Source organism: Hibiscus syriacus, unplaced genomic scaffold (genome assembly GCF_006381635.1).
Source record: "Hibiscus syriacus cultivar Baekdansim isolate YM2019G1 unplaced genomic scaffold, ASM638163v2 tig00112988_pilon, whole genome shotgun sequence".
Classification (NCBI taxonomy): Eukaryota; Viridiplantae; Streptophyta; class Magnoliopsida; order Malvales; family Malvaceae; genus Hibiscus; species Hibiscus syriacus.
In genome coordinates this window covers 204,129-232,122 of record NW_024063432.1, presented here as the reverse complement: position 1 = coordinate 232,122, position 27,994 = coordinate 204,129, and the positions used below count along the sequence as shown (strand labels likewise).

The 27,994-nt window shown below is 37.1% G+C and overlaps 1 protein-coding gene across 4 annotated transcripts; it reads left to right on the top strand.

Annotated features, from left to right (window-relative positions):
- The first annotated feature begins 39 nt into the window (after positions 1-39).
- Positions 40-27,374, top strand: LOC120185008 (tripeptidyl-peptidase 2-like). Of its 4 annotated transcripts, XM_039189343.1 has the most exons (35): positions 41-565; positions 669-747; positions 850-923; positions 1,375-1,484; positions 1,601-1,684; positions 6,011-6,013; positions 7,201-7,287; positions 7,368-7,510; positions 7,754-7,904; positions 7,994-8,116; positions 8,458-8,541; positions 8,651-8,838; positions 8,975-9,149; positions 9,254-9,375; positions 9,454-9,533; positions 10,031-10,089; positions 10,390-10,544; positions 10,797-10,975; positions 11,089-11,201; positions 11,271-11,441; positions 12,306-12,434; positions 12,627-12,727; positions 12,827-12,944; positions 13,188-13,267; positions 13,582-13,654; positions 13,931-14,016; positions 14,117-14,168; positions 14,247-14,381; positions 18,857-18,928; positions 20,097-20,189; positions 20,818-20,913; positions 21,460-21,558; positions 25,969-26,061; positions 26,650-26,862; positions 27,169-27,374. In XM_039189343.1, the coding sequence occupies exons 1-35, from the start codon at positions 163-165 to the stop codon at positions 27,328-27,330; spliced, it is 4,185 nt and encodes a 1,394-aa protein (XP_039045274.1). In that variant the 5' UTR covers positions 41-162; the 3' UTR covers positions 27,331-27,374. The 4 variants fall into 4 exon arrangements, with proteins under 4 accessions (XP_039045275.1, XP_039045274.1, XP_039045276.1 ...); XM_039189344.1 differs by lacking the exon at positions 13,188-13,267 and having other exon boundaries at positions 40-565; positions 12,827-12,892; XM_039189345.1 differs by lacking the exon at positions 850-923 and having other exon boundaries at positions 423-565.
- Positions 27,375-27,994: the final 620 nt, after the last annotated feature.

The window sequence follows — 27,994 nt, the reverse complement described above, 5'->3', positions numbered from 1 at the left end:
GCTTCCGCGCCATCAAAACCACATCCAATAGGTAACTGACCTTATCCCTCTAAAGTCTAAACAGGTGGCGCGGCTACTCCAATACGGCTTTCATCCGCCGTAACCACCACCGGAATTCCCAAAACGTCCTCTCACCTCCGGTTCCATGAAACACTTGATATAATGCGAAACTCGATATTTAATGGTCAGACCTGGGCCAAACCCCCAACGACATTATTAGCTCCACAATTTCACACTCTTCCTTCGCTACTAATCATTTCACCCAGAAGAAAGCTTACATATCGTAATTATAATTTCACGAAAAAGGGGTGGAATCGTCATCATCGGAGTCTGAGCGGGACTCGCGGTGGTATATATAGGATGATGCCTTGTTCATCAGTAGATACTACTGATATTACTTCTAGTGGTGGTGGTGGGTGTGAAGAGAATGGGCGTCTCCACAATTTTAAACTGAACCATGCCACTTTCTTAGCCTCTCTGATGCCGAAGAAGGAGATTGGAGCTGATCGCTTCATTGAAGCTCATCCTCATTACGACGGTCGCGGTGCCCTCATCGCAATCTTTGGTACTCTTTTTATTGATATCGTTATTTAAGAAAATTTCGGATATGAATAGAAATGAAAGCAAGATTATGATTTTTGTTTTGCTTTGTTTCCCCCCCCCCCCAGATTCTGGTGTTGATCCGGCTGCTGCTGGCTTGCAACTAACTTCAGACGGGAAGCCGAAGATCTTAGATGTTATTGACTGGTACTTCCTAGCCTTCTGCTCTATCTGACTGCTAAGTTGGTTCTTTTCATTTTTAATTATTTTTCCTATATACTTGATTAAATATTTATTTATTTTTTTTAGTACTGGGAGTGGAGATGTTGATACCTCAAAAATGGTGAAGGCTGATGAGGACGGTCAGATTCGCGGAGCTTCTGGTTGTATTACTGTGAAATAGTTTGGTTTTCGTGATCATAGATTTTCGACTTCCTAATTTCCTTTGTTTTAAATGATAGAAACAATGTGGGTTTTTTATTGTTCCTCAAGGCTTCTTCAATGCTGCATTGAAGTGGTAGCTAAAACTTTATCTGCATTAAGTGATAAGTGATTGGTTATTTCTGTGTTTTGTTCTGTCACTGAATATTTAACTCCATTTTCATGTAGTTCTTGGTGATTTCCATTCTTTCTTTAACTTTTACATTGTTAAGAAAATATGTGAATCTTCAGATGTATGGAGCTTTAGTGTTTAACTTCTTGATAGTGTTCCATGTTGTCTTTTTCCTATGTATTCCATAAAGAATCATCAGCAGAAGCATCGATTTTAGTTCTGAGTTGACACTTCTAGTTTTCTAATCCCATCTTGTGTAATTTTTTTAAAATAAATTGTAGGGGCATCATTGGTTGTCAATTCTTCATGGAAAAACCCTTCTGGAGAGTGGCATGTGGGCTATAAATTGGTTTATGAGCTTTTTACACGCACTTTAACGTCACGTCTAAAGGTATGCCATATTTTCTGCTTAATTCATCAGAATTTTAGAACTTTTTATATTGCCCATATTAAATGGACTGGTGGCCTACTATTTTCTGGCCATTCTCTTCATTATTAAAAATGCAGAAAGAAAGAAAGAAAAATTGGGATGAAAAAAACCAGGAGGCGATTGCAAAGGCTGTAATGCACCTTTATGAGTTCGATCAGGTTGTTGGAAATTCTACTTGGCAACCTTTTATTTTATGATCACAGGCATAAATTTTTCATATTTCAAATCCATTTTTTTAATACATCTTGTATACTTGCTTTCAAATTGTTTGTTGGAATTCCTAAAATTAAGGATAAATTACTTACCTTATTCCTAGGAGTTTCCTTGTACAGTAGGATCTAATCTTAGTCTCTAATTTTTAGGTAGTTACTAATTTTTAGGGATTGTTTGCTTGTTTACACTTAGACTACTCTATAAAGACTGTAAACTATTTAGTAAATAAAAACAACTTTCTTTTTAAGTTTGTTCATGGCATCATAGCTTTAAGAATTTTTGATCATGTCATCTCTAATCTCTCGTCCCAAACGTCCCTCCTCTTTAATCTCTCTTGCCTCATGTTTTATTCCGTCCCATGGGTGACACAGTCAAAACTTTATCTGAGACTGAAACCTCACAAATGATTCCAAATATCAATCAAGGGGACCTTAATTCCTCTCATATGATCACTAACCATCGACTCGATGGGAAAAATTTTCTACAGTGGTCCCAATCGGTCATTATGGTGATTCGTGGTCGTGGCAAACTAGGATATATCAATGAAGACATCCCTTGACCAGCCACAATAGACCCAACTTATGGCACTTGGGAACTCAATAACTCAATTGTAATGGTTTGGTTAATTAATTCAATGGAAGGTCATATTAGTCGCACCTACCTTTTCTTCAAAATTGCAAAAGATATGTGGGATGCAATCAAAGAAAACTACTCGGATCTTGAAAATGCCTCCTAAGTATTTGAGATCAAACTGAAGTTGAAGTGCATCTGACAAGGAACACTTCAAGTAACTCACTACTACAATAATATGAAAATTTTGTGGCAGGAACTGGACATGTACTATGAGGCAGACTGGGGAGAAGGCGTGGAACACACCAAGTTTATGACTCACTTCAACAGTGAACGTCTCTATGAGTTTCTAGCAGGACTGAACTGAGAGCTAGATGAGGTTCGTGGTCGAATTCTAGGTAGAACCCCCTGCCAACCATTGGTGAAGCATTTGCAGAAGTTAGAAGAGAATAGAAGCGTCGACTTGTCATGATGAGTGATTCAAAGGAACCTAAACCTGTTACAACTGTTGGTTACTGTCCCACTGAAAACTCAACCCTTATCTCCAGAGGCCCACAACCACAAAGGTCCCGTGTTGGAAATGATTCAAAATCCATGGCTATCCTGGAAAAAACCAGAAGGAGAATAAGATTGCAATGTTGTCCACTAATACCTCAACTGCTGCAGATGATGCTCTTGGCGTTCGCCTAACCAAAACCCAACTTGAGACACTCCATAAGTTGCTTGGTACTTCTACGGCTAGTGGTTCTCTAGCCACCCAAGGTACTGCCCTCAACATTGTCCTTGAACCTAACAAATCCTACTGGATACTCGATTTGGGTGCTTCTGATCACATGAAAGGTAACCCCACTTTGCTTTACACTTATACACCTTGTCATGACCAATTCCGAATCCGTATAGCTGATGGATCCTACTCATTGGTGGCTGGAATTAGAAAAGTAAAATTAGCAGAAAATTTCTCCCTTGATAAAGTACTAGATGTCCCAAAACTGTCTTATAATTTATTTTCAATCAGTAAACTTACCAAGGATGAAAATGTTCTTGCTGAATTTTCTGCGATTGGTTGTGTGGTACAGGAATAAAATTCGAGGAGGATGATTAGCACTGCTAAAGTTGATGATGGACTCTATGTTTGGAATAAAGACAGCACACAAGAAGGATTGGCTCTATCTACTTCAAAAGAGGACACAATTATGTTATTGCACCGTAGACTAGGACATCCAAACTTCTTATATTTGAAGAAACATCTTCCTTTGTTATTTCGCAATAAAAGTGTGAGCTCCATGAAATACGAAATTTGTCAATTATCCAAACACACTCTTGTATCATACTCGTTAAAGCTTTATGTCCAGTCTCAGCCTTTCTCGCTAATACACAGTGATCTATGGGGAACCAATCGTGTAAAGAATGTTACGGGGGCTAAATGCTTTATAACTTTCATTGATGATCACACTAGGGTTTGTTGGGTATACCTCCTCAAAGAAAAATCTGAAACACCCAAAATATTCCAAAACTTTCACTCAATGGTGCGAACCCAATTAATTCTACCATACATACTCTCCTAACTGACAATGGTAGAGAATATTTCAACTTTGTTCTAAGCCCTTACCTTTCTGACCAAGGCATAATACATCAAAGTTCTTGCCCCGACACACATCAACAAAACAGGATATCCGAAAGAAAAAACCGAGATCTCCTTGCTGTGGCTTGAGCCTTAATGTTCACTATAGGTGTCCCAAAATCCTTGTGGGGAGAAGTTGTCCTCACTGCTTGCTACCTCATAAATCGTCTACCATCAAAGGTAATAAATTTTTGAACACCTCTACATACACTTCAAAAGGCCTTTCCCTTATTTCGTGTTCCCAACCTACCAAAAAAAATATTCAGTTATAAAACTTTTATCCACAATCATCAAATCAATCCAAACTTGATCCTCGAGCCCACACATGTGCCTTCATTAGCTATTCCCCCACACAAAAGGGCTATAAGTGTTACTCACCAACCTTACACCGAATGTTTGTCTCTCGGGATGTCACATTTTTTTAGAATGAACCATACTTTGCAACATCTTATCTTTAGGGGGAGACTCTCAATGAAGATAAGACCCTTAATACCCTTCTCATTATACCTCATGATCCTATCTCTACTATCACAAACAAACCTAGCAACGCAACAACCATTGTAATTTCAGATTTAGCGATTGTTTCTCCTGTGCAGCAGCAAGAAATTAGCAGAATCAATCACACCACCGAAGAACAACAACATGATCCAGGAAGGTAGCAAGAACAGGCTCTAAAACTTGGGTATACTGTCGACGACTTCATTCTCCTGAAACTAAAACAGCAGTGCTAATTTCATCCCCAATCGAGGATTGTTCTGAAACAAAAGTCTCACCTCCATCTCCATCTATCTATCTTCCAACTGTTGTTTGAAAGGGAACAAGGACCTGCACTTAACATCCTATTTCTCGGTTTGTGTCCTATGGAAACTTATCTATGTCTTATAAAGCCTTTGTGCCTAATGTTGATACTGTAAAAGTTCTGAAAAACATAGAAAAAGCTCTTAAATCAACTGAGTGGAGGCAAACTGTGATGGAAGAAATAAGGCTCTCAAAGACAATGAAACATGAGAAGTCTCGGATTTACCAAGTGGTAAGAAGACCGTAGGATGCAAGTGGATCTTCACTACAAAATTTAAACCTGATGGCAGTATCGACCGATACAAGGCTCGACTTGTGGCTAAGGGCTTTACTCAAACCTATGGCCTTGACTACGACGATACGTTTGCACCAGTTGTCAAGCTAAACACCATTTGTGTTCTCCTATCCCTTGCTGTCAACTTGGATTGGTCCTTGACCCAATTGGACGTAAAAATGCTTTCCTCAATGGGGAATTAAATGAGGAAGTGTACATGGACTTTCCAACCAGGTTTGAAGAGAGCAAGGGCCAAGTGTGTAAGCTAAATAAGTCCTTATATGGACTAAAGCAATCTCCAAGGGCGTGGTTCAACCGATTTTCCAAAGCTATGACTAGTAGAAGCTATATTCAAGGACAGGTTGACCATACCATGTTCTACAAACACTCGAAAAGTGGAAAATGTTGCATTCTCATTGTCTATGCGGACGATATAATATTAACAGGGGATGATTCAAACGAAATTAAAAGTCTAAAAGAGTTTCTCAGTGTTGAATTCGAACTTTAGGACTTGGGGAATATTAGATACTTTCTTGGAATAGAGGTAGCAAGGTCTAAGGCAGATATTTTCATCTCCCAAAGAAAGTATGTTCTCGATCTGCTTTCAGAAGTTGGTTTGTTGGGTTACAAACCAGCCGAAACTCCTATGGAATTCAATCTTAAATTAAAAATTGATCAGGATGGAGAAGATATTTTTTTGATAGGAATGGTAGGCCTCATTAAAACCCCCTTCTTGATTAAAGGATCACAAAATGCTCCTTAATCAGCGGGAAGATATTGACAGGGGGAGATATCAACGACTAGTAGGGAGACTTATCTACTTATCTCACAGTCGTCCAGACATAGCTTTCGGTGTGAGTGTTATCAGCCAGTTCATGCATGCTCCAAGGGAAAAACATCTGGTAGCTGCGTACAGGATATTAAGGTATCTCAAGGGGACTCCGGGTAATGGCCTGCACTTCAAGAAAACTGCCAACCAAAGTGTAGAAGTATACACTGATGCAGACTGAGCAGGTGTTGTTAACAACAGACGTTCTACAAGTGGTTACTGTAGCTACGTTTGGGGTAATCTCGTAACATGGAGAAGTAAAAAATAGTCTGTTGTAGCATGCAGCAGTGCAGAGGCAGAGTATCGAGCACTATCACATGGTATATTCGAGGAATCTGGATACAACGACTACTGGGAGAACTAAAAGTGTTCTATACAAGACCTATAAAAATGGATTGTGACAACTAGGTAGCTGTCAGCATAGCCCATAATCATGTTCACCATGATCACACCAAACATGTGGAAATTGATCGCCACTTCATCAAAGAAAAAATTAACTTGGGAGAGGTTTGTGTTACCTACATGCCTACGAGACAACAAGTTGCAGATTTGTTGACCAAAAGCTTGAGCAGAAACATGTTTGAAGAAATTATTGGCAAGCTGGGTTTGATAAATATCTACACTCCAGCTTGAGGGGGAGTGTTGGATTTCCTAAAATTAAGGTTAAATTACTTATCTTATTCCTAGGAGTTTCCTTGTACAGTTTGATCTAATCTTAGTCTCTAATTCTTAGGGAGTTTCTGATTTTTAGGGTTTGTTTCCTTATTTACACTTAGACTATTCTATAAAGGCTGTAAACTATTTAGTAAATGAAAACAACCTTCTTTTTAAGTTTGTTCATTGTTAACATATGTTTTGTGTTTATTTGTGCATCCATTGTGTGAAAGTGAGACTAGTTCTTCAATTTTGTTTATGCTTCTCTTCTGATCTTACTGTGTTGTGTTGCAGGTGCCTTGGTAATATATTTATTATTTGGAAAGATATTTTTTTTTTCAAATTTGTATATGGTATGGAGTGAATTGAAATTGGGCACTTTGAGATGCATGTACTCTTCCTCTAGCAATAACAAAAAGATTTCATGTTTTCTTTGTATACTCTTATCTTTCGTTTTAGTGATAAGTGGCATGTATCTTATCCTTCTTTTAATGTAATTAGTGCATTACTTATGCATATGCTTCAAAAATGATGCTGTTTCCATGATAAAAGGAATATTCTTTGGGAATAAACAAAAAAGTCAAAAGTCCCTTGCTTCTTCTAGTTTCTGTGTTACTGATAGCATTTCACCAGTTGTTAGTCTGATACAATTATACTCGTGCAGAATTCATTTTATTACTATTACCGTGTATAATATGTTATTTGTTCATTTATTTAGAAACATAAAAAGGCGGAGGATCCAAAATTGAAAAGGGTTCGTGGCGATCTCCAGAATAGAATAGACATCTTAAAAAATCAGGCTGATGTAAAGGATTTTATTAAATTACCTTGTTTCTTGTCCCTAAATTTATATTGCTCTGAGCTTTGTACTTGTTCACGTGTTAGAGCTATGATGACAAAGGACCTGTTATAGATGCTGTTGTATGGCATGATGGAGAAGAATGGAGGGTTGCTTTTGATACACAAAGTCTCGAGGATGATCCAGAATCTGGGAAGCTGGCTGGCTTTGTGCCCCTAACTAATTACAGGTCCACATCTGTTTCGTTTATATAATCACCCTGTTGACTAATCTTTCTTGGTCGTATATGCAAAAGTAGCATTATGATTTTTAATGATAAAATAATGTTAATATTAATATGAATGTAGTACCATATTAAACTTGGTTTTGGATGTTTGCCGTGTGGCATTATCCTCGTTGGTTTTCTGCTCTGGAGTTTCTGAAACAAATGTAATGTAATTGTTAGCTAACCCTGCTGATACCATCCTTGCAGGATTGAACGGAAATATGGCGTATTTAGTAAATTAGATGCTTGTACATTTGTTGTTAATGTGTATGACGAAGGGAATATATTAAGTATTGTTACAGATAGCTCTCCTCATGGCACTCATGTTGCTGGTATCGCAGCTGCTTTCCACCCACAGGTATTGCTATTTAAGCTTAATAAATCAGTTTGCGGCATTTTCCCTTTTGGAGTTGGAATAAAAAATTTCTTCTTACATGATGTTAACAGGAGCCCTTGTTAAACGGTGTTGCACCTGGAGCACAGTTAATTTCATGTAAAATTGGAGACTCACGTTTGGGTTCAATGGAGACAGGAACTGGTTTGACGCGAGCACTAATAGCTGCTGTGGAGGTGGGTCAATTTGCTTTTTTCGTCTGATGGATTATTCATTTCTGTGTTGTCGTCATCATTAGGCATTTATCATCTTGTGCACTTGCCGAAATATCACCTTCTGGCATATATCCATACCATATTGATTATAAACACATAAAACATCTTCATATATCTTTTTGATGCATTTACACATTTTCTGTTGATGGCTAAACTACAATAGCATGGTTGTCTCAGGAACTGCAAAATGATTAGATGCTGTCATTTTAATTTTGTGTGTCAGTGTCATATCTCTGGGGACTTAAATATGTTGCATTTTGATCACAACCTTATGGATTTTCTACCTCCTTTTCCGATGACAGAATAAATGTGATCTAATCAACATGAGCTATGGAGAACCTACACTATTACCTGACTATGGACGCTTTGTTGATCTTGTTAATGAAGTAACGATCTTGAACCTTTCCTATAGGCATAAATATATGATGTAGTTTGCCGTGTTAATTTTCATCTCTCTCTAATATGCTAGGAGTGTCATTGTTGGGTTTAATTTAGGTGGTACATGAGCACCGGTTAATATTTGTGAGTAGTGCTGGTAATAGTGGGCCAGCATTGAGCACTGTTGGTGCTCCAGGTGGTACTTCGTCTAGTATCATAGGAGTTGGTGCATATGTCTCTCCGGAAATGGCTGCTGGTGCTCATTCCGTAGTTGAACCTCCAGCTGAAGGGCTTGAGTACACTTGGTAATTTAAATTCATTTTTTCTTTGTTTGGCATTGAAACATGATGTATCACAACCTTCCACCTGCAGATCTTTGTCTTCTTTTTTTTTTTTTTTTTTGCATCAAACTCATTGAAGAATTGGTCCCAATGGATGCAGGTCCAGCCGAGGACCTACAGCTGATGGAGACCTTGGGGTCTGTATAAGTGCTCCTGGAGGGGCTGTTGCCCCTGTTCCTACTTGGACTCTCCAAGGGCGCATGCTCATGAATGGAACATCAATGGCATCTCCATCTGCTTGTGGGGGGATCGCATTGCTTATTAGTGCCATGAAGGTCTTCCTACGATTTGATTTTTCAAGTTTTTGATTGTTCCTTTCCTCTCATTGGGGTGCTATTCTGTGTGCATCTATAGATAGATTATTTAATGTTGCCTGCAGGCGGAGGGAATTACTGTAAGCCCATATACTGTAAGGAAAGCTCTTGAGAATACATCTATTCCTGTAGGTGGTTTGCCTGAAGATAAACTAACCACTGGACAAGGGCTTATGCAAGTTGACAAGTAAGAAATTTTGCCCCTATTCTTCATTTTTATATATATTTCGTATCTGAACCTCACCTTGGCTCTTCTGTCTGGCAGAGCATATGAATATATACAGAAGTCCGGTGATTTTCCGTGTGTTTGGTATCAAATTAAGATCAGTCAATCTGGAAAATCAAGTAAGTTTAGTTGACATGCAAAAAAAATACTATCCAGTGTGTTTGGTATCAAATAAAGGTCAATTGATCTGGGAAATTAAGATTAGATTGATATGGTGACGAATACTATCCAGTTTTCCATGTGTTCAGTACTACCATACTTGTGTGCCCAACAAATTTGTGCGTGTTTAATTAAAATTAATGGAAAGGCTCAACCCATTTATAATTTTTTTAAATAGATAGACTATACCGGGTTTTAGAGGCGCGACTTGGGTTGGAAAAATCTGGGAGCCAACCTAGTCTGAATGGTATCGATTGAGTTGGTTGGACAAGATTTCAGCATAGACAGATTGGGTCGTTGTTCATAGATCAACCATTGGTTGGTTCGGTCATGCATTGTTTCATGGGTTATTGACAAAGCGGTCCCACCCTACATTTTAAAAATCTATATGCTTTTCATTGATTACTAAAGTACCTGATGAAACTTAATTGTAACACGTAATGTATGTCACTTGCAGCACCTACATTTCGAGGTATCTACCTAAGAGAGGCTACTGCTTGCCAAATTTCTACTGAGGTGCATTTGTGGATATTGATAAATTTTAATTCATGGCGATTATATTCTTTTTGTTCCTTGCTTTTTATTTATTACTTAATTATGAGATTACTGGCATGAAATTCTCTCAAGTGTTCATTTTCAAAAAGTAGTGAAGGTGGTGGTAATATTACTATTACTATTATTATATTTTCTCATCTATCTGTTCATTTCAGATTCAATTTAAAAAAAAAAAAAAAGGGTCAGAAGCCACCCCCCTTTCAACTTCATATTTTCAGCTTATCCCCGAGTTTTACAACTGCTAAAGTTTCTGTTACATAGTGGGCAGTACAAGTTGAGCCAAAGTTTCATGAAGATGCAAGCAAATTGGAAGAATTGGTTCCCTTTGAGGAGTGTATTGAGCTACGTTCTAGTGATAATGCAGTTTTGAAAGTTCCTGAATATCTTCTCCTTACTCATAATGGGCGCACCTTCAAGTTAGTAAACACTGGCACTATTCATAAGAAAGTGCTTAATTTAATCATTACGTGCATTTTGGTTATAAATTCCTTTTTCTACTTGATTTTTTTTTCTTTTTATATGAACTTTTATTTACTAAAATTTATTATTGTCAACCTGTTTTCAACTGTAAAGTAGTTGAATGAAAATTTTCTATATTTTCGAAATTAAGTTTTTAATCCTGGACAATACATGTTTAATAATAGGGAATTATTTTCTCTTCTTTTCAGCATAGTTGTTGATCCTACAACTCTTAGTGATGGTCTTCACTATTATGAAGTCTACGGAATTGATTGCAAAGCTCCATGGCGTGGTCCTCTTTTCAGAATCCCAATCACTATAACAAAGCCAAAAGCTGTAATAAATCGGCCACCACTAATTTCCTTCTCAAGGATGCCATTCCTTCCAGGTTTGTTTGGCACAGATTTCAATCCCATTTATATTTTCTGCACCCTTTATGCATTCAAGAACCTTTCCATGAGTTGATTCCCTTTTTCCTTTTATGATATCTTTTTTATATAGGCCACATAGAACGGAGGTATATAGAGGTGCCACTTGGTGCTAGATGGGTTGAAGCAACAATACGGACATCTGGGTTTGATACTACGAGACGATTTTTCATTGACACCATCCAGGTATAGAATGTGGTGAGAACCTGTACTAGAATTGACCTAAGCCTTCCTTGACATGTGTGTAACATGCAGATTTGTCCACTGAGAAGGCCTATCAAGTGGGAGCGTGCCATAACATTTTCTTCTCCCACAGCCCAAAGCTTCTCCTTTCCTGTTGTAGGTGGTCAAACAATGGAACTAGCAATAGCTCAGTTCTGGTCAAGCGGCATGGGAAGTCATGAGACAACCATTGTAGATTTTGAGGTTAATTTCTGTAATATCTGGAAACTTTGCTCGTCTTTGATAAGTTGTGTGTTTATCTTTGACATCTGATAGCCTTACAATGTAAGTATTTGTTACGGTTAAATACACATTTACCTCGTATACTATATATTTTTTCCTTAATCAGAGACCCAATGAATAACAAATTCCCAATTAATTGCTTGAACTTTACTTCTGGTATATGCTTTTGACTAACACCATTAGTCCATGGACTCATGTGGTAAAAAAACTCGATATACTCCTGACACGTGGCAAAAATCAAATGCAATTTTGAAATACAAAGTTTAAAATTTAAAATTTAGAATCTTTTGGACTTTTTTATTTTTGAAATGTAAAAAAAAGGAAAATAAGAAAAATAAAAAGAGTATTGGGGAGAGAGAAAATGGGGGACGGAAGTGGAAGAGAGGCAGGTGGAGGAGCTGGTTGGTCTGTCTGGGGCAATTGGGGCTGATCTGTCTTGGATCATGCAAATTGGCTTGTAATGGTTGATCTGGCACTAGACCCACAAATGAAACGGTGTTTACATATTAGGTGATGAAGCTTTCCTTTTTTTATTAGTCAAATGTGCCGCATCATAATTCACAACTAAATTAGCTTACAGTGTAGTTTGACTTATGAAAGACAAGTTTTTTATTGAGAATTTTAATTCTCTGGGTACAAATCGAGAAAAGTATAGCATAAGCAGAAGATGCATATTCAAACCTATTTGTTGTATATTTCCTGTTGCATGTTCTGTGAATTGTGATGTCTGGATGAAACTAATGTGGGAATGCAGTTTTTTAAGTGTTAATAGGGATCTTTCTTCCATTTAATAACCTTACATGTGGGTTTTTATAAATTTTTTAGATTGTCTTTCATGGAATTGGAGTAAATAGAACGGAAGTAGTCCTTGATGGAAGTGAAGCACCCATCAGGATTGAGGCTGAAGCACTATTGGCATCAGAAAAACTAGCCCCTGCTGCTGTTTTAAACAAGGTAAAACAGCTATTATAGTCTTATGTTGGTCATGTATGATTTCTCTTTTACTAGTTTACTTTGTGACTGGTTTTAACGAGGCCTTTCTTTCCTATCAAAAAAAAAGTTTACTTTGTGACTTTTCCTTTTGATGTGCATGCTCATTTTTGGTAAAGGTTCTTCTATTTCTGTTTCTTTATGTTCAATATGCAGATAAGAGTTCCATACCGGCCTGTTGAGGCAAAACTTTGTACTCTTCCAACCAATCGTGACAAATTACCATCAGGGAAACAAATACTAGCATTAACATTAACGTGCGTTTATTTTCATTTGCTTAAATAAAAAAAAAAATCTTACATATGCAATCATTTGTTTTTATGCACGTGTGTGTTGGTTTTTCTTCCCCTCTACAGCTACAAGTTTAAATTGGAAGATGGAACAGAAGTGAAACCTCATATTCCATTGCTCAACAATCGGATATATGACACTAAATTTGAGTCCCAATATTACATGATTTCTGACACAAACAAGGTACATTTTTATTTCTATTTCGATCACATAGGAAGTAAAAATGTCTGTTTCTGGTGAATTGGCTTTGAACTGACACAATTATGCATCTCATATGAAGTAGAACCTGCATTTTACATGTGCAGTGCTTTAGTCATTGATCAAAATTTATATTCTACCATAAATTATTTTTTAGTGAGCATCTACTTTATTTTGAGCCGCAATTCTACTGACTTGCCAAAATCCCTTTGCCCTCATCAATTATAGCGGGTCTATGCAATGGGTGACTGTTATCCAAAATCTTCAAAACTTACAAAGGGTGAATACACTTTGCAACTGTATTTAAGGTACGTTCAAATAAGCTCTTTACTAAACATGCCATGCATTCCAGCTTACTTTTGCTATCTGTAAGAAATTTTGGATGCTAGTGGAATTCTTTCCTCCCTGTTCCCAGACAAGTCATCCACAGGACCTCTGTTGGTGTTTTGTTTGTTTAAAGAAATTCCTGAATAGCATGACTTGAGATTCTCTTGTTTATTGAGGTTGAGAAAATATGTTTTGTAGTAGGATAGCTACAAAACAGGAAAGTTCATTTATCACTCTTTTCTAATATGCTTCAATCCTAGATTGCTTTCACTAACACTCACTTATCTTGATTCAGGCATGACAATGTACAGTACTTGGAAAAGATGAAGCATTTAGTTCTATTTTTAGAAAGGAATTTGGAGGAAAAGGTATATTGTGCATTTGTTCTGTATATCCATGCTAGAAATGGGTCTTATATATAATGTGCGAAGTAATGCTACTTATAAATTATGAGGTATGCAATGAAAAAATTGTTTAGTTATTTGCCTTTAAGGCTTTGGCATCTTGATATTAGAGAAGGGCATAGATGTATCCTCAAATAGTGAAGTTAATGACACCACCTTTAGTTATTGTCCTCTTCCGTGTTTGTTTGGAAAGGGTTAATGAGGTATGCTCACGAGCCTCTGTGGTTATTTTGAAACCAGGATGTTGTTCGATTGAACTTTTTCTCTGAACCGGATGGCCCTGTGACGGGAAACAGTACCTTTAAATCATCTGTTTTGGTTCCAGGGTATGTATAATTTAAAAGATATATGAGTCATGTAGACCGACAGCAACTCTATGGACATTCTTATTTGTAGTATGTAATTAACTTGAAGCATCATTTCCAGGAAAAAAGAAGCATTTTATTTAAGTCCACCAAACCAAGATAAGCTTCCAAAGGTATAACATTTATTGATGTCTCTTTTACTTCATTAATAGCATAGAAGGTGTACAGTAACACTTGGATTGTTCTGGCAGAACTCCTCACAAGGATCTATATTACTGGGAGCAATATCACATGGGAAGCTATCATATGCCAGCCGGGAAGAGGGAAAAAGTCCACAAAAGAATCCTGTGTCTTATCGGATCTCTTATGTGATACCACCCAACAAGGTTGTGATATATTTTCCTTTACATATGGACAACAACAACAATAAAACCCTATTCCCATATGTAATGGGATAAGGGGGAGGTAGGGTAGTAGGTTGTCCCCCAACGCCAGGTTGAGAGCAGCTTCCATGGAAGACCTCCGGCAGTCAAAAAATTAAAAATAAAGATAAAATACAATGCATGTTTAAATAAATAAATAAATAAAATACGTAGTTGGACAATCTTCATATGCAGTCTTCATATGCACGTTTGTAATGGGAAGTAATCCCTGCAAATACACCCCTGCGTAAAAATATCTGCATATAGACAGAAAAGTAAGACTCGTCCAAAATTATGAAGAGGAAACATGAAGAACAGTATACAAGGAATTCAACGATAGCAGGCTTCGAGAATGGATAAAGTCAAATGGGTTAAAACCTAAACTAAGGCAACACTACTCCGCTACCTTAGTTCTAGGCCTTCATTAATTCCAATGACAGAAACAAATAAAAAGTATAAGTAATGAAATTACTACAAATGCATTAAAAGAAGACAAATATGATACACCCAATGGATGTGACTCGCCTTACTCGGCTACCCTGATCTTAAGTCGCCATAATTTCCTATCAGAGGTCATGTCCTCAGTAAGGGCTAAATCCTTTAAATCAGATCTCAAGCAGTCTTCCCATTTCAGCCTTGGTCGACCTCTCCTTCTGGTACCGTCGACTGTAATCGACTCTACCCTCCTAACCGCATCCGATGGTTGTCGTCTTTGGACATGCCCAAATCACCGTAGTCTTCCCTCCCTCAATTTTTCGGATGCAGGCACCACCCCCAAGGACATCCTAATAGCAGAGTTTGGTGTCATGTCCCATAGAGTCCTACCACACACCCATCGAAGCATTCTTATTTTTGCGGCCTCCATCTTCCTTACGTGATCCTTCTTGATAGCCCAACATTCTGATCCATACAGCAGCGCTGGTCTTATTGCCATTCTATAAAATTTTCCCTTAAGTTTTAGAGGTACCTTCTTGTCACACAAAACTCCAGTAGCAGCCCTCCACTTTAGCCATCCCGCCTTTATACGGTGTGAAACTTCTTCATCTACACCCCCATCTTTACGTATCATAGACCCTAGGTACTTGAAACAATCCTTTGAGGGGAGAACGTGTCCTTCTATGCATATTTCTACGTCTTCATCGTTTTGGTTCCCACTGAAGTTTGAACATAAATACTCTGTCTTTTCAATATTGATCCTTAGTCCTTTTTCTTCCAAAGCTGTTTTCCAGGTAGACAGTTTACTATTAAGCTCAGTTTTTGATTCAGCCACTAAGACAATGTCGTCAGCGAAAAACATACACCATGGAACACCGTCTGGTGTCGCACAATAGATGTCATCCATAATCAAAGCGAAGATGTAAGGGCTAAGAGCTGACCCTTGGTGGAATCTGATTTCCACCGGGAATGCCTCGGTGTCGCCAACTGTAGTCCTGACGTAGGTAGTAGATCTACAGTACATATCACGAATCGCACGGATATAAGCAGTTGGGATCCGTCTCGTTTCCAATGTCTTCCAGATCGTATCGCGGGGAACGCTATCATACGCCTTCTCAAGGTCAATGAACGCCATGTGAAGATCTCTATTTTTTTCCCTATATTTCTCCATAAGCCGTCGAAGTAGATGAATCGCCTCCGTAGTAGACCTGCCTGCTATAAAGACAAATTGGTTTTCCGAAACCCTAGTACATGTCTCAACCTAGCCTCTATCACCCTTTCCCATAGCTTCATGGTATGGCTGAGTAGTTTAATACCTCTGTAGTTGCCACAACGATGGGGATCTCCTTTATTCTTATAGATTGGTATCACCGTAGACTCTCTCCACTCCTTTGGCATCTTGGCAGTCTCTAGAATAATATTAAAGATGTTGGTCAACCACTTTACTCCCTCTTCTCCTAGGGACAACCACACAGTGATAGGAATTTGATCTGGACCGACAGCTTTGTCCCTTCCCATCTTTCTAAGAGCCATTTTGATATTCTCAAACCCAATCTTACTTGTGGGGCAGTCAATGACCGTTGTATGATGGTCGGCTGACCCATCAACGGTACTATCTCTACAGGGAGAGGCACCATCATTAAATAAGCTAAAGAAGTAATTACCCCACACCCTCTTAATATCATGATCTTTCACTAAGAGGACACCATTGTTGTCCTTAATAAACCTAATGCGACCTAGATCCTTTTTCCTATTCTCCCTGGATTTTGCAAGCCTGAAGATGCCGTTTTGTCCTTCCTTAGTGTCTAATTTCTTGTACATTTCCTCGTATGCCTTATCCTTTGCTTTGGCCACCGTTTTCTTGGCTTCCCGCTTTGCCTCCTTGTATCTTTGTTTAGCTTTCGATCTTTCTTCGTCGTCAGTGCATTGTAACAACTCCTTGAAGCAAGTTTGCTTTGTCTTCACCTTAGTTTGGACTTCGTCGTTCCACCACCACGATTCTTTATGTTCATTGCCCTTCCCTATCGACAACCCAAGGGTGTTTTTGCCTACCTCTCTGATGGAATCTGCCATATTTTTCCATAACATATCTGCATTTTTTGAGTTTGAAGTACCAAAACCTGTATTAGACAAAACCTTACTCTTAAAGTCATCAGTTGTCGCTCCATGTAAGTTCTTCCAAAGGATCCTATGTTTACCAAGCTTAGCCCTCCTATGCATGCTCTGACCGTGGCGTACGCGGAACACCAAAACCAACAATCTGTGTTGTGATGCACATGCCTCTTCAGGGAACACCTTATAGTCAGTGCAAACCCATCGATCCCGATTTCGAACTAGGATGTAGTCGATTTGGGTACAATGTCCACCACTATAGAACGTAATCAAGTTCACATCTCTCTTGTTAAAGAAAGAGTTTGTGACCATCATATCGTGTGCAGTTGCAAAATCAAGCAACGTACGCCCCTCCTCGTTCCTACTACCAAACCCAAAACCCCCACGAACACCGTCATACCCGTAGGTTGCCCTACCTACATGGCCATTGAAGTCTCCCCCTATGAAAACTCTTTGGTCCTCCAGAATGCTCCTAAGTACATCATCTAACTGATCTCAGAAGCAACGTTTCTCCCCCTCCCCTAGGCCTACGTGTGGGGCGTACACTGAAAGGACATTCACCACTTCCGCTTCTATAATAACCTTAATCATCATAATCCTATCTCGATATCTACAAACTTCAACTACATTTTCCTTGAGCCTAGAGGATACCAAGATACCCATCCCATTTCTAGCATTATCTACGCCTGAATACCACAACTTGTACCCATTACACTCTCTGGCGCGAGCCCCTTTCCACCTAGTCTCTTGAATACATGCCAAATCTATTTTCCTATTACTAAGTACGTCGGTCAGCTCCAGCAGCCTAGCATTTAATGTGCCTATATTCAACGAACAAACTCTAAGTCTAGTCTCCTTGACGCCACTCTGTCGAGCCCTCCCCCTATACGCCCTGTGGAGTCTAAAAGAAGGACATGACCTCAAGTGATCATCTAGAGCCGAAGCTATGAGAAACTATAAAAAAGGAAACAAAAGAAGACAAAATATGCACCAATAAAGCTCTAGAAAATTGATGGGTACTAAGAACCTAGTTGGTTACTAAATAGGATTTTAAGACAAATTAACACTATCTTACTTAACTTTAGGGAAAACAAAATATTAAAACAGGTCCTCAAACTATGATGAAACCTAAAACTTTCCGATTTCTGACAGATCGTAAAAGATATTTTCTAATCCTTAGATCCTAGTAGTGAAATCGAGTAATCAATTAGGGTCTTTAAAGAAAAGAGAAAAGAGAAAAAAAAAACAGATTTTATCAAATCTATATGAAAAAACAAATCCCACCACAAAAGAATTAGCAGAGTTGATGATCAACGGATATATCAACCAAACAAACGTCAAATTCAAAATATCTACCCTCAAACAATAATCGAAACCCAGATCTGTAGAACAGTTAAAACAAAAAGAAAATACTTATAGTTGAGAATTATTTTGATAAATCTTTCGAATTATTTGTTCAGAATACGAGTTTTTGGAGTACTTAGAAGAAGACGACAACGTTCCCCCGAAATCAGAAGAGCGAAAGCTTACCGAAAATCAGATAAAGGATGAAAACTGAAAATTAAAGAGATAAGAAGAGAGCTTACAGATCTAGAGAGAGACTGGAGAAACAGTTAACGGAGAGAAGAGGAGGAAAAAAATTGCAGGCGATTCTTTTAAAGAACTAATTCCAAATCAGAAACAGAAAAACCAGATCTAGAAATCCACAAAAAATGAACTGAACTGACAAGAAATAACTAGAAATTATAAAACAGATCAAATATTCCTTTACATATGGAGTATCTACATAATTCTGTAGCATATTGTTCGATTTTTGGAATGGCCTAAAATGATGCACTGCTGAGATTTACTTTTGTTTTTTTTCCGTATCGCTAATAGCATTTTATTGACAGACTGACGAGGACAAAAGCAAAGGTTCTACATCAGCTTGCACTAAACCTATATCTGAACGTTTAGAAGAAGAGGTACTTGACATCTGTATATGATAAATTTAGAATCCGTGGATTGAATTGTTGCAAAGTTTATTTCATCATCTTTTTCATGTTATCAAATTATAACAAGTTATCATTAATCCTTTTTAATATAATCAATCTTGTCATGAAACCCATATATTCATGATTTCTTTTGGTGTTATTGCTTTGCATAGTTTATTTTATTTATTCTTTTTTCAAGATTTTTACCATGTATTGCATCAATTAGGATAACTGAAACAAATTTCCTCTCATGTTATATTTGATATGGTTTCTGATGCTTTTCTGCAATTCGAAGTTCTGTAGTTGCGTGTTACTGAGTCTTTTACCACAATTCTACTTTTATGGTATTATGTGGTTCCAAGAATCAGGTTTCAAATGTGAAAAGCTGGGTAGAAAAAGAGGATGATTAAAAGAATTTCATTTATTTGAATAACTTTATGTAACAAAATATTATCAGAGACTATAAACTAGGGACAATCAGAAAAATCCTCTAAATCAGTCCTAAAATCAAGGGTCAAATGATTCCTAAAAGTAAGTTATTTAGATCACTATAAGTGACATATAATGTCCTTAAATCACTCTAATTGATATTTTTCCACAACTAATTTTTTATATGCATTCCAATTTGCAGCAGGTTTTCTGCTGTGGAGAAAGTAGATAAATGCTGTTCGTTTCTTGATGCTACAGGAAATAAATTTTGTTCATTTATTTCTTATGTGTGGATTTGGGAACGGCAAAGAGACCACTAAGGCTGTTTCCTTAATAGCTAAAAATGTTTATCTGATATTGATTCTGATGCTTTAGTGTGAAAGTAGCAGTGTCACACCATTCATTACAATTACAAACTTACAAATGGCATGATATATTAGGTATCTGCAATGTTGTCATGGGGGCTGGTTTCTAAGGCAACTCTAAATTTCCAACTTGTAAAAAATATCCTTGGACTATTTCTACTTTTATTTTTTGGATTCAGTATTACATTGGTGATAAATTGCAACGGTTGTATTGCTGAATAATAATTAAACTTGCAGGTTTTATTGTCTTGTCCTTGCTTGTATCATATATTTGCTTGGGATAATGGACTTAAACTTTTCCCTTCAAACATCAATTTACTCTGGTGTCAACATTTATACTAATGCTTGTTCAACTCTTCAATTAGGTTCGAGATGCAAAACTAAAGGTTTTTGGAAGTTTGAAGCAAGAAACTGATGAAGGTCGCTCTGAATGGGAAAAGTTAGCTCAATCACTCAAGGTTAGAACTCTATCTCTACCTTTATTTAGTTTAGGTATATTCTTTCCAAAGAGTTGAAGAACAATGCATCTCTTTATGAGAATCATCCTCTTTCTCCTTAGGCGTTGTCCGAAGAGTAAGTTTTCTCACACTTAGTATCTAGCAGTCACTTGGTTAGTGACTACTACAATCCAAGTCTAGCATATGTTCTGTTTTTTTCTTTTCAAAAAAAGTGGTATATTTGTAGCAATAAATAGGTAGGAATCAGATATGTTAAAAATTTTATATTAACTTACTCTTGAAATAATGATTTCCAGCACCAAAGTTTGTTAGATTTTCAAGTACAAGCTGAATATGGTTGTATAACTGTCTAAACTGCTGTCAAACATGGTGGAGAAAGTTTTGTGCCCTCCGTTGCTACACATGCCAAATCTTCAGCGTGAAAAGCTTGTTATTGTAACTTGTTTCGTTCATTTGTGTTTAAATTGGCATATAAATCCTGAAACTAGAATCTGCTTTATATGACATCTAGATCTAGATTCTTAATCCAAGAACAGATAGTGTCTTCTGTTAGTAATTTGAAGCTGTTCTTTAGGCCGTAATTTGTGTTTTGTATCAGTTCTAACATTTGTTATGTGTCATTTGGCAGTCTGAATACCCTAAACACACTCCATTGCTTGTCAAGATCTTGGAAAGTTTGCTATCTCGGGACAATATTGAGGACAAAACTCATCATTATAATGTGGTGAGTTTTAGGAAAAGCAGAGTTTGGTATGTGAGAACATTAATGTCTCTCTTGTGTCTTGGTAAAACATATTATTGAGGTTTGTTCCTCTTTGTTTTGTTTTATGCTTACTCTTCTCAATTGCTTGGTTCTTTCCAATCAACTAGCTTTAGTTGTATAAAATGGTGACACACGAGTCACTTCAAAGTGGATTTTTAGTTTTCATGATAGATTCTTAAAAATAATATATATGGAGTGGAAAGTATTGCCCTTATTTGTTAGCCTCCATATTCCTTTTTCTTAAGTTTCTTAGACGAAAAAGGCTTAAATTTTGAAACCCCTCTTGGTTCAAGTGGGGGCTTGGTTGTTCTCAAAGCCTTAGGCCTTTGCATGGACTTCTCGTGACTGTATAAGCAATAGCTTTTGAAGGAGGTTGAAGTTTATGTGCTTGGCATGACATACTGTCTAGAATAATTAACTCTTGCTAGAAGTTTACAATATCTGAAACTGAAAGGGGAAAATCTAAACTAAATTATTTTTCTTAATTAATATAACTTAACTTTGCAGGTTATAGATGCAGCAAATGATGTGATTGATAGTATAGACAGAGATGAACTGGCAAAATTCTTTTCACTAAAAAGCGATCCAGAGGATGAGGAGGCCGAGGTAATATTTATATTTTCGGTTTGCCTTTCCCCTAACCATGCTGTTAAATCCACTTAAAAATTAGCGAAGTATATAATCAGAATTACGGTTGCTAAACATACTGTCAAAACAGGGAGTTTCTATAATTCTTTCTTATATTTTTATGTGGGAAACTTACACATTTAAATATATAAGTTACTGCCTTATCTTAGGAAACTGCTAAACTAGGTTTGCTAAACTAGATAAGTGACTGATTCTAGGAATAAATAAAGATCCCTAAAGTTTAGGGATCCTAACTAATAAAATACATCACAAAGATCCTACCAGATTTACATAATCTATTTAATTTAAGAATCTAATTAGGAATCTAATTCTTGACACTCCCCCTTAAGCTGGGGCATGGATGTCTTCCATCTTCAGCTTGCTTATCAGCTTCTGAAAATACTTACCAAGTAACCCCTTGGTAAGTATGTCTGCAATTTGATCTCCAGTGGTCACATAAACAATACAGATCAGGCCACTGTCAAGTTTTTCTTTTATAAAATGTCTATTCACTTCAACATGTTTTGTTCTATCATGTTGAACTGGATGATGAGCAATATTAATTGTTGACTTGTTATCACAGTATAGCTTTATTGGTTCATTCCATTTGACCTTCAAATCCTTTAAAATAATCTTCAGCCATAGTAACTTACAAATTCCTATTGCCATAGCTCAAAATTCAGCTTCTGCACTGGATCTTGCCACAACATTTTGTTTTTGTTCTCCTCCAAGTGACTAGGTTTCCTCCAAAGAAAGTACAATACCCTAAGGTTGACCACCTTCTATCAATTATGGACCTTGCATAGTCTGCATCAATATATGCTTCCAAAGTCAGATCTCCTCTTTTAAACAAAATTCCTTTCCTTGGTATGCCCTTCAAGTACTGTAAAATTTGAGTCACAACCCTTAGATTTGATTCCTTAGGATTGTGCATGAACTGGCTTACAACTCCAACAACATACGCTATGTCTAGTCTGGTGTGTGACAAATAAATAAGCCTTCCACAAGTCTCTGAAATGAACTTCTATCAACTGCTACATTATTATCTTTTGAATCTCCAAGCTTATGATTGCCTTCTATTGGAGTTTCTGCTGGTCTACACCCTAATTTTCTAGTCTCCTTCAACAAATCCAAAGTATACTTTTGTTGAGATATAAAAATCCCTTGTGAGTGTGCCACTTCAATACCAAGGAAGTATTTTAATCTTCCAAGTTCCTTCACTTCAAACTCCTTTATAAGACACTTCTTTAGGCTTCCAATTCCTTCAGAATCATTTCCTGTAACAATTATATCATCTACGTATACCAAAAGTGCAATCACTCCCCCTGAAGGTGAATGTTTCACAAACAGAGTGTGGTCACCTTGGCTCTGTTTAAAATCTTGAGTTAGCATCACTTTGGTGAACCTCTCAAACCAAGCTCTTGGGGATTGCTTTAGTCCATATAGGGCCTTCTTCAAGTAGCTGGGCCGAATCCAGGTGATATATCCATGTATACCTCTTCTTCAAGATCTCTATGTAAGAAGGCATTTTTAATGTCAAACTATTGTAGATTCCAACCCTAAATAGCAACTAGGACAGTAGGACTCTCATTGTGTTCATCTTTGCAAAAGGGGAAAATGTTTCAAGGTAGTCTATCCTATAGGTCTGAGAGTAACCCTTTGCCACCAACCTTGCTTTGTACCTTTTTAAAGAGCATCTAACTTGTACTTGACTATAAACACCCATTTGCATCCCACTGTTTTCTTTCCTTCTGGCAGCTTCCCTAGGTTCCATGTTTTATTCTTCTCCAGTTCTTCCATTTCATCTTTCATAGCCTTCTTCTAGGTCTCATTCTCTAATGCCTCGGATACAGTTTTAGGAATAGTTATGACATTTAGGCTGGTGAGGAAGGCTCTGTGATTAGAGGATAAGTTTTTTAGGTCGTGAATAGGTAAGAAGGATATTTTGTGGTACATGTTCTTTTTTCTTTTCTAATAGCATTGGGAAATTCAAAATCAGAAGTAGACATAGTATTTTCATTGTCATTTTGATCAGAATGAGTTTCAGAATGTACCTCATATTCCATAGGAACGGTAAACGGGGATGATTGAATTTGCATAGGTGCCTTCTTACTTGAATAGACCAGTAGAGGACGAGTAGTGTCCTGAATGTTTGGTTGTGGTGTATTGGGCTCTGGTTGAATAGACCATGTTTACGCATGAGGATTCTTGTATAATATATTTTTCTAAAAAGTAGGGAGATAGGAATTGAATAAAGTAGCCTTTGGCATTGTTTGGTCTGAATCTCTTTATTTCAGTCCCAAATTGAGTCTTGATCATTGTATAGAAGGTTTTAAAGGTAGGGCTAACATCTTATTTGTGTTTTAGTAAGAAAATCCATGTGACCCGAGTACAATCATCTATAAACGATACAAGCCATCTGGCCCCAGTTATGCTAGGAATAGTGGAATGTCCCCAAACATCATTGTGAATAAGAGTAAAAGGACTAGTACTCTTTTTATTGCATGATGGGTAAGGAGAACGTTTATGTTTTGCTAGTATTTCACATACTTCACAATGCAATTCTTCAATATTTAAGGAATTAAACCAAAAGGGAAACATAGTCTTTAAAACTTTAAAAGGTGGTGACAAAGGAGAAAATGGTGTAGTCAGATTTGGTCTTTATTGATTGTAGATTCTGATAAAAGAGACAATGATTGGGTATTTAAGACTCTAACTGGTCCACTAGGATCTTCAAGGTAGTATAAGTCGTTTACTTCCCTAGCACGCCCAATCATCCTCTTCGTTTCTTGCTCCTGAAGAATACATTGTGTAGGGTGAAACAAAACATTGCAGTTAGTGTTTTTGATGAACTTTTGGATGGATATGAAATTAGTAAATAGTTTTGGTACATGTAAGACATTTTTAATTAACAGGGTTTTACTTATGACAATATCTCCTTAGCCAGCAATAATTAGCATTGTACCATCTGCAACTGTGATTTTTTCTGTTACTAGGAAAGGGTGCGTAGGTAAGAAATTTAAGGGAGAAATTAGTCATATGGTATGTGGCTCCTGAATCAATTATCCAGGAATTTTGGGTAGATATATGGTTGGATAACTTCAAGGCATTAAAATCCTGAGAAAAGGAAGAGGATATACCTGAAAATACCAAATTGCATGTAGTTGTAGAAGAGGGTTTCTCTAAGGATTTCAGTACTCTTTAGTTTTTCTACTTCTTCCCTGTTGAACTCAGCAAATAGTTCTTCAGGTTCCGTAACCACTTGTTTGGTTGTATAAGCTCTGCTCTATCCTCTTGATGAACTTCCTTTTTCTGTGAGGTTCGAACTTGCTTACCGAGGCTTCCTAGGTAAGCTCCAGTATTTCTCTTTAGTTAGACTCTTTAGTTTTTCTACTTCTTCCCTGTTGAACTCAGCAAATAGTTCTTCAGGTTCCGTAACCACTTGTTTGGTTGTATAAGCTCTGCTCTATCCTCTTGATGAACTTCCTTTTTCTGTGAGGTTCGTACTTGCTTACCGAGGCTTCCTAGGTAAGCTCCAGTATTTCTCTTTAGTGTGGCGAGGCTTCTTGCAGTAAATACACCATAAAGAGTCTTTATTCACTACTCTTGTTGCTTCTGGTCTAAACTTAAAAATTCTGCTGCTCCAGGCATGTTGGTTCCTCAGTTACAGCCCTAGTGACCAAGGCTGAACTCTCTACTTGACTGTTTTCATGCACCATCACTCCTCTTCTTCCTTCCTCGGCACAAATGATAGCAATAGTCTCATTCAGTGAGGGCAGATCTTCCTTTCCTAGGATATGGACTCTCATTCACTCATTGTGTCTCCTTAAACAGCTTCTGAACTGCTGGAATCAACTCCATCAACCATTGTTTTGTAGGACATATACCTCGCACTCTAATGGGAAGATAAGAACAGAGAAGGGCGACTTAAATACGAATAATATGACCCAAAAATCGAGTTAGAGAAACTCTGATACCATGTCAAAACAGGGAGTTTCTGTAATTCTTTCTTATATTTTTATGTAGGAAACTTACAAATTTAAATATACAAGCTACTGTCATATCTTAGGAAACTACTAAATTAGGTAAGTGACTGATTCTAGGAATAAATAAAGATCCCTAAAATTTAGGGATCCTAACTAATAAAATACATCACAAAGATCCTACCAAAATTACGTAATCTACTTAATTTAGGAATCTAATTCCTGACACATACTATCTTCTTGTTGAGAATTCTGATGCTCTCCAGTGTGTTGCGCACGCTGCTATCCCATCTCTTTATGATTTATGCCTTTCTTGTTGCCCTTTATAATGCACCACTGGATTATTAGTATTTTCAGTTTACATGCAAAGATTGTGACATTTTTTTTCTTTTTTTTATTTATTCAGAAAAATAAGAAGAAGATGGAGACTTCCCGTGATCATTTAGCAGAGGCGTTGTACCAAAAGGGACTGGCCTTGGCTGAGATTGAATCTCTAAAGGTAGTGACTGGTATCTCTCATGGTTACGTTCTAATAACTTAAAATGATATTGGTGGCCATCGATGATGCATTTTTTAACTAAGGGAAAACAAATTAACAAATGTATATAAACAGAAAAAAAAGTGAATTTGACAAGTGTGGTGCAGAGTTGAGACATGGAATAACGGAACGGAATAAAATCCATGACCACTCTCGAAAAGCTAGACTATTGATATAGCTTAGGGACTTGAGTATCTCTATGTTATCTCCCTCCTACGTACTATATCAACCAACATAAACAATCCCAAGATATGCCTCACTTTCTTCTCATATTGTGAACTAGTGAAGACATGGAGGTAAAAACAGCAGTTGGGGCAGGCTGATATATGTAATCAATGATTCAACACTTTCGTAAATCCTGCCCAAATTCTCCTGTGCTATAGTCTAAAACCTTGATGGGAATTTTGTATTTCATCCTTTTATAGCATTCTCCATGTTGAGGTTGATTATATTCTTTTACTGAAAAATGTGATGATTTCAGCACATGTATCAGTGGTGGTAGTTTTATCATCTTCATTAGATTAAATTTTGTTGGCATCACCATTTTAGGTTGAGAAAGCTTCAGACTTGTCTGCTACTGAAGGCACAAAAGACTTGGACCAAACTGGTGGCCAATCTGGTGTGGGGTCTGATATCGAATCGGATTTATTTGAGGAGAACTTTAAAGAACTGACGAAATGGGTAGATCTGAAATCCTCTAAATATGGAACCCTCTCTGTACTGCGTGAGAGACGGTGTGGAAGGCTTGGAACTGCTCTAAAGGTATGCATTTTCTCTAAGGATAATCCAAGTGACACTGTGTAGTAATTAAAGAAAAAAGTAGCAGTATGTATGCATGGACGGACCTAGAAATTTATGTTAGAGGAGTGAATTTATAAAATTCTAAAGGATGATGAACTTATAAAATTTTAGGGGGTTAAAATAGATTTTCAATTGAAAATACAAGGAAAATATCTAAAATGAATAAGAATTTAAAATTTTTAGAAGCGGCGACTGTCCCCACCCGCTCCCCTCGGTCCATCCCTAGCAGTATGTATGAGTTGAATTCCGATGATGCGGTGGTTGCAGGTGGTAAATGACATGATTCAAGATGATGGATGTGGGCCTCCAAAGAAGAAACTGTATGAGCTGAAGTTGTCTTTGCTTGATGAAATTGGATGGAGTCACATATCAACATATGAAAGACAATGGATGCATGTGCGCTTCCCCCCGAGCTTGCCCCTTTTTTAAGGTTTTCTCTATCCTAGTTTCAGTTTGATATACAAGATTCAACATTGCATCCATAGGTTTTTGTCATGATAAAATGCATCTTGTTAAGGTTTGCTCTATCCTAGTTTCAGTTTGATATACAAGATTCAACATTGCATCCATAGGTTTTTGTCATGATAAAATGCATCTTGTTTTCCATAATATTATAATATTATAGTTTTATTAATGGAAATAATTTATTTTTTATAATCTCAAAAATATATATTAAAATTTTCTATGCCATGTGTACAGGGTATAAATAAACCGAGCTTGAACAAACAAGGTTTGTTTGTCTTTGTTGATTTTTGAAGGCGTTCATGTTTTGTTCACATTCGTTTAAATTTTTAATATTTTGTTCGTGTTAATTTATTTATATTTGAAAGTGTTGTTTTGGTTCGTTTAACAATCGCAAATCACCAACATATTCGATTAGTGTTTGTCAATACTAGCGAATATGTTGGTGAAATTATGCCACTGGTTATTAAGGATATACATTTATTCATTAATTAAATGAGAGATCAGTATAAACCCATCACTTTTAAGGTTGGCGTAATTTTAAATTTTAAATTCCCGATGATCGTGTTATCGTATCGAACCCTAAATTATTCAGCAAGAAAGCCATGGAAAGCGTAATTCCATTCACTAA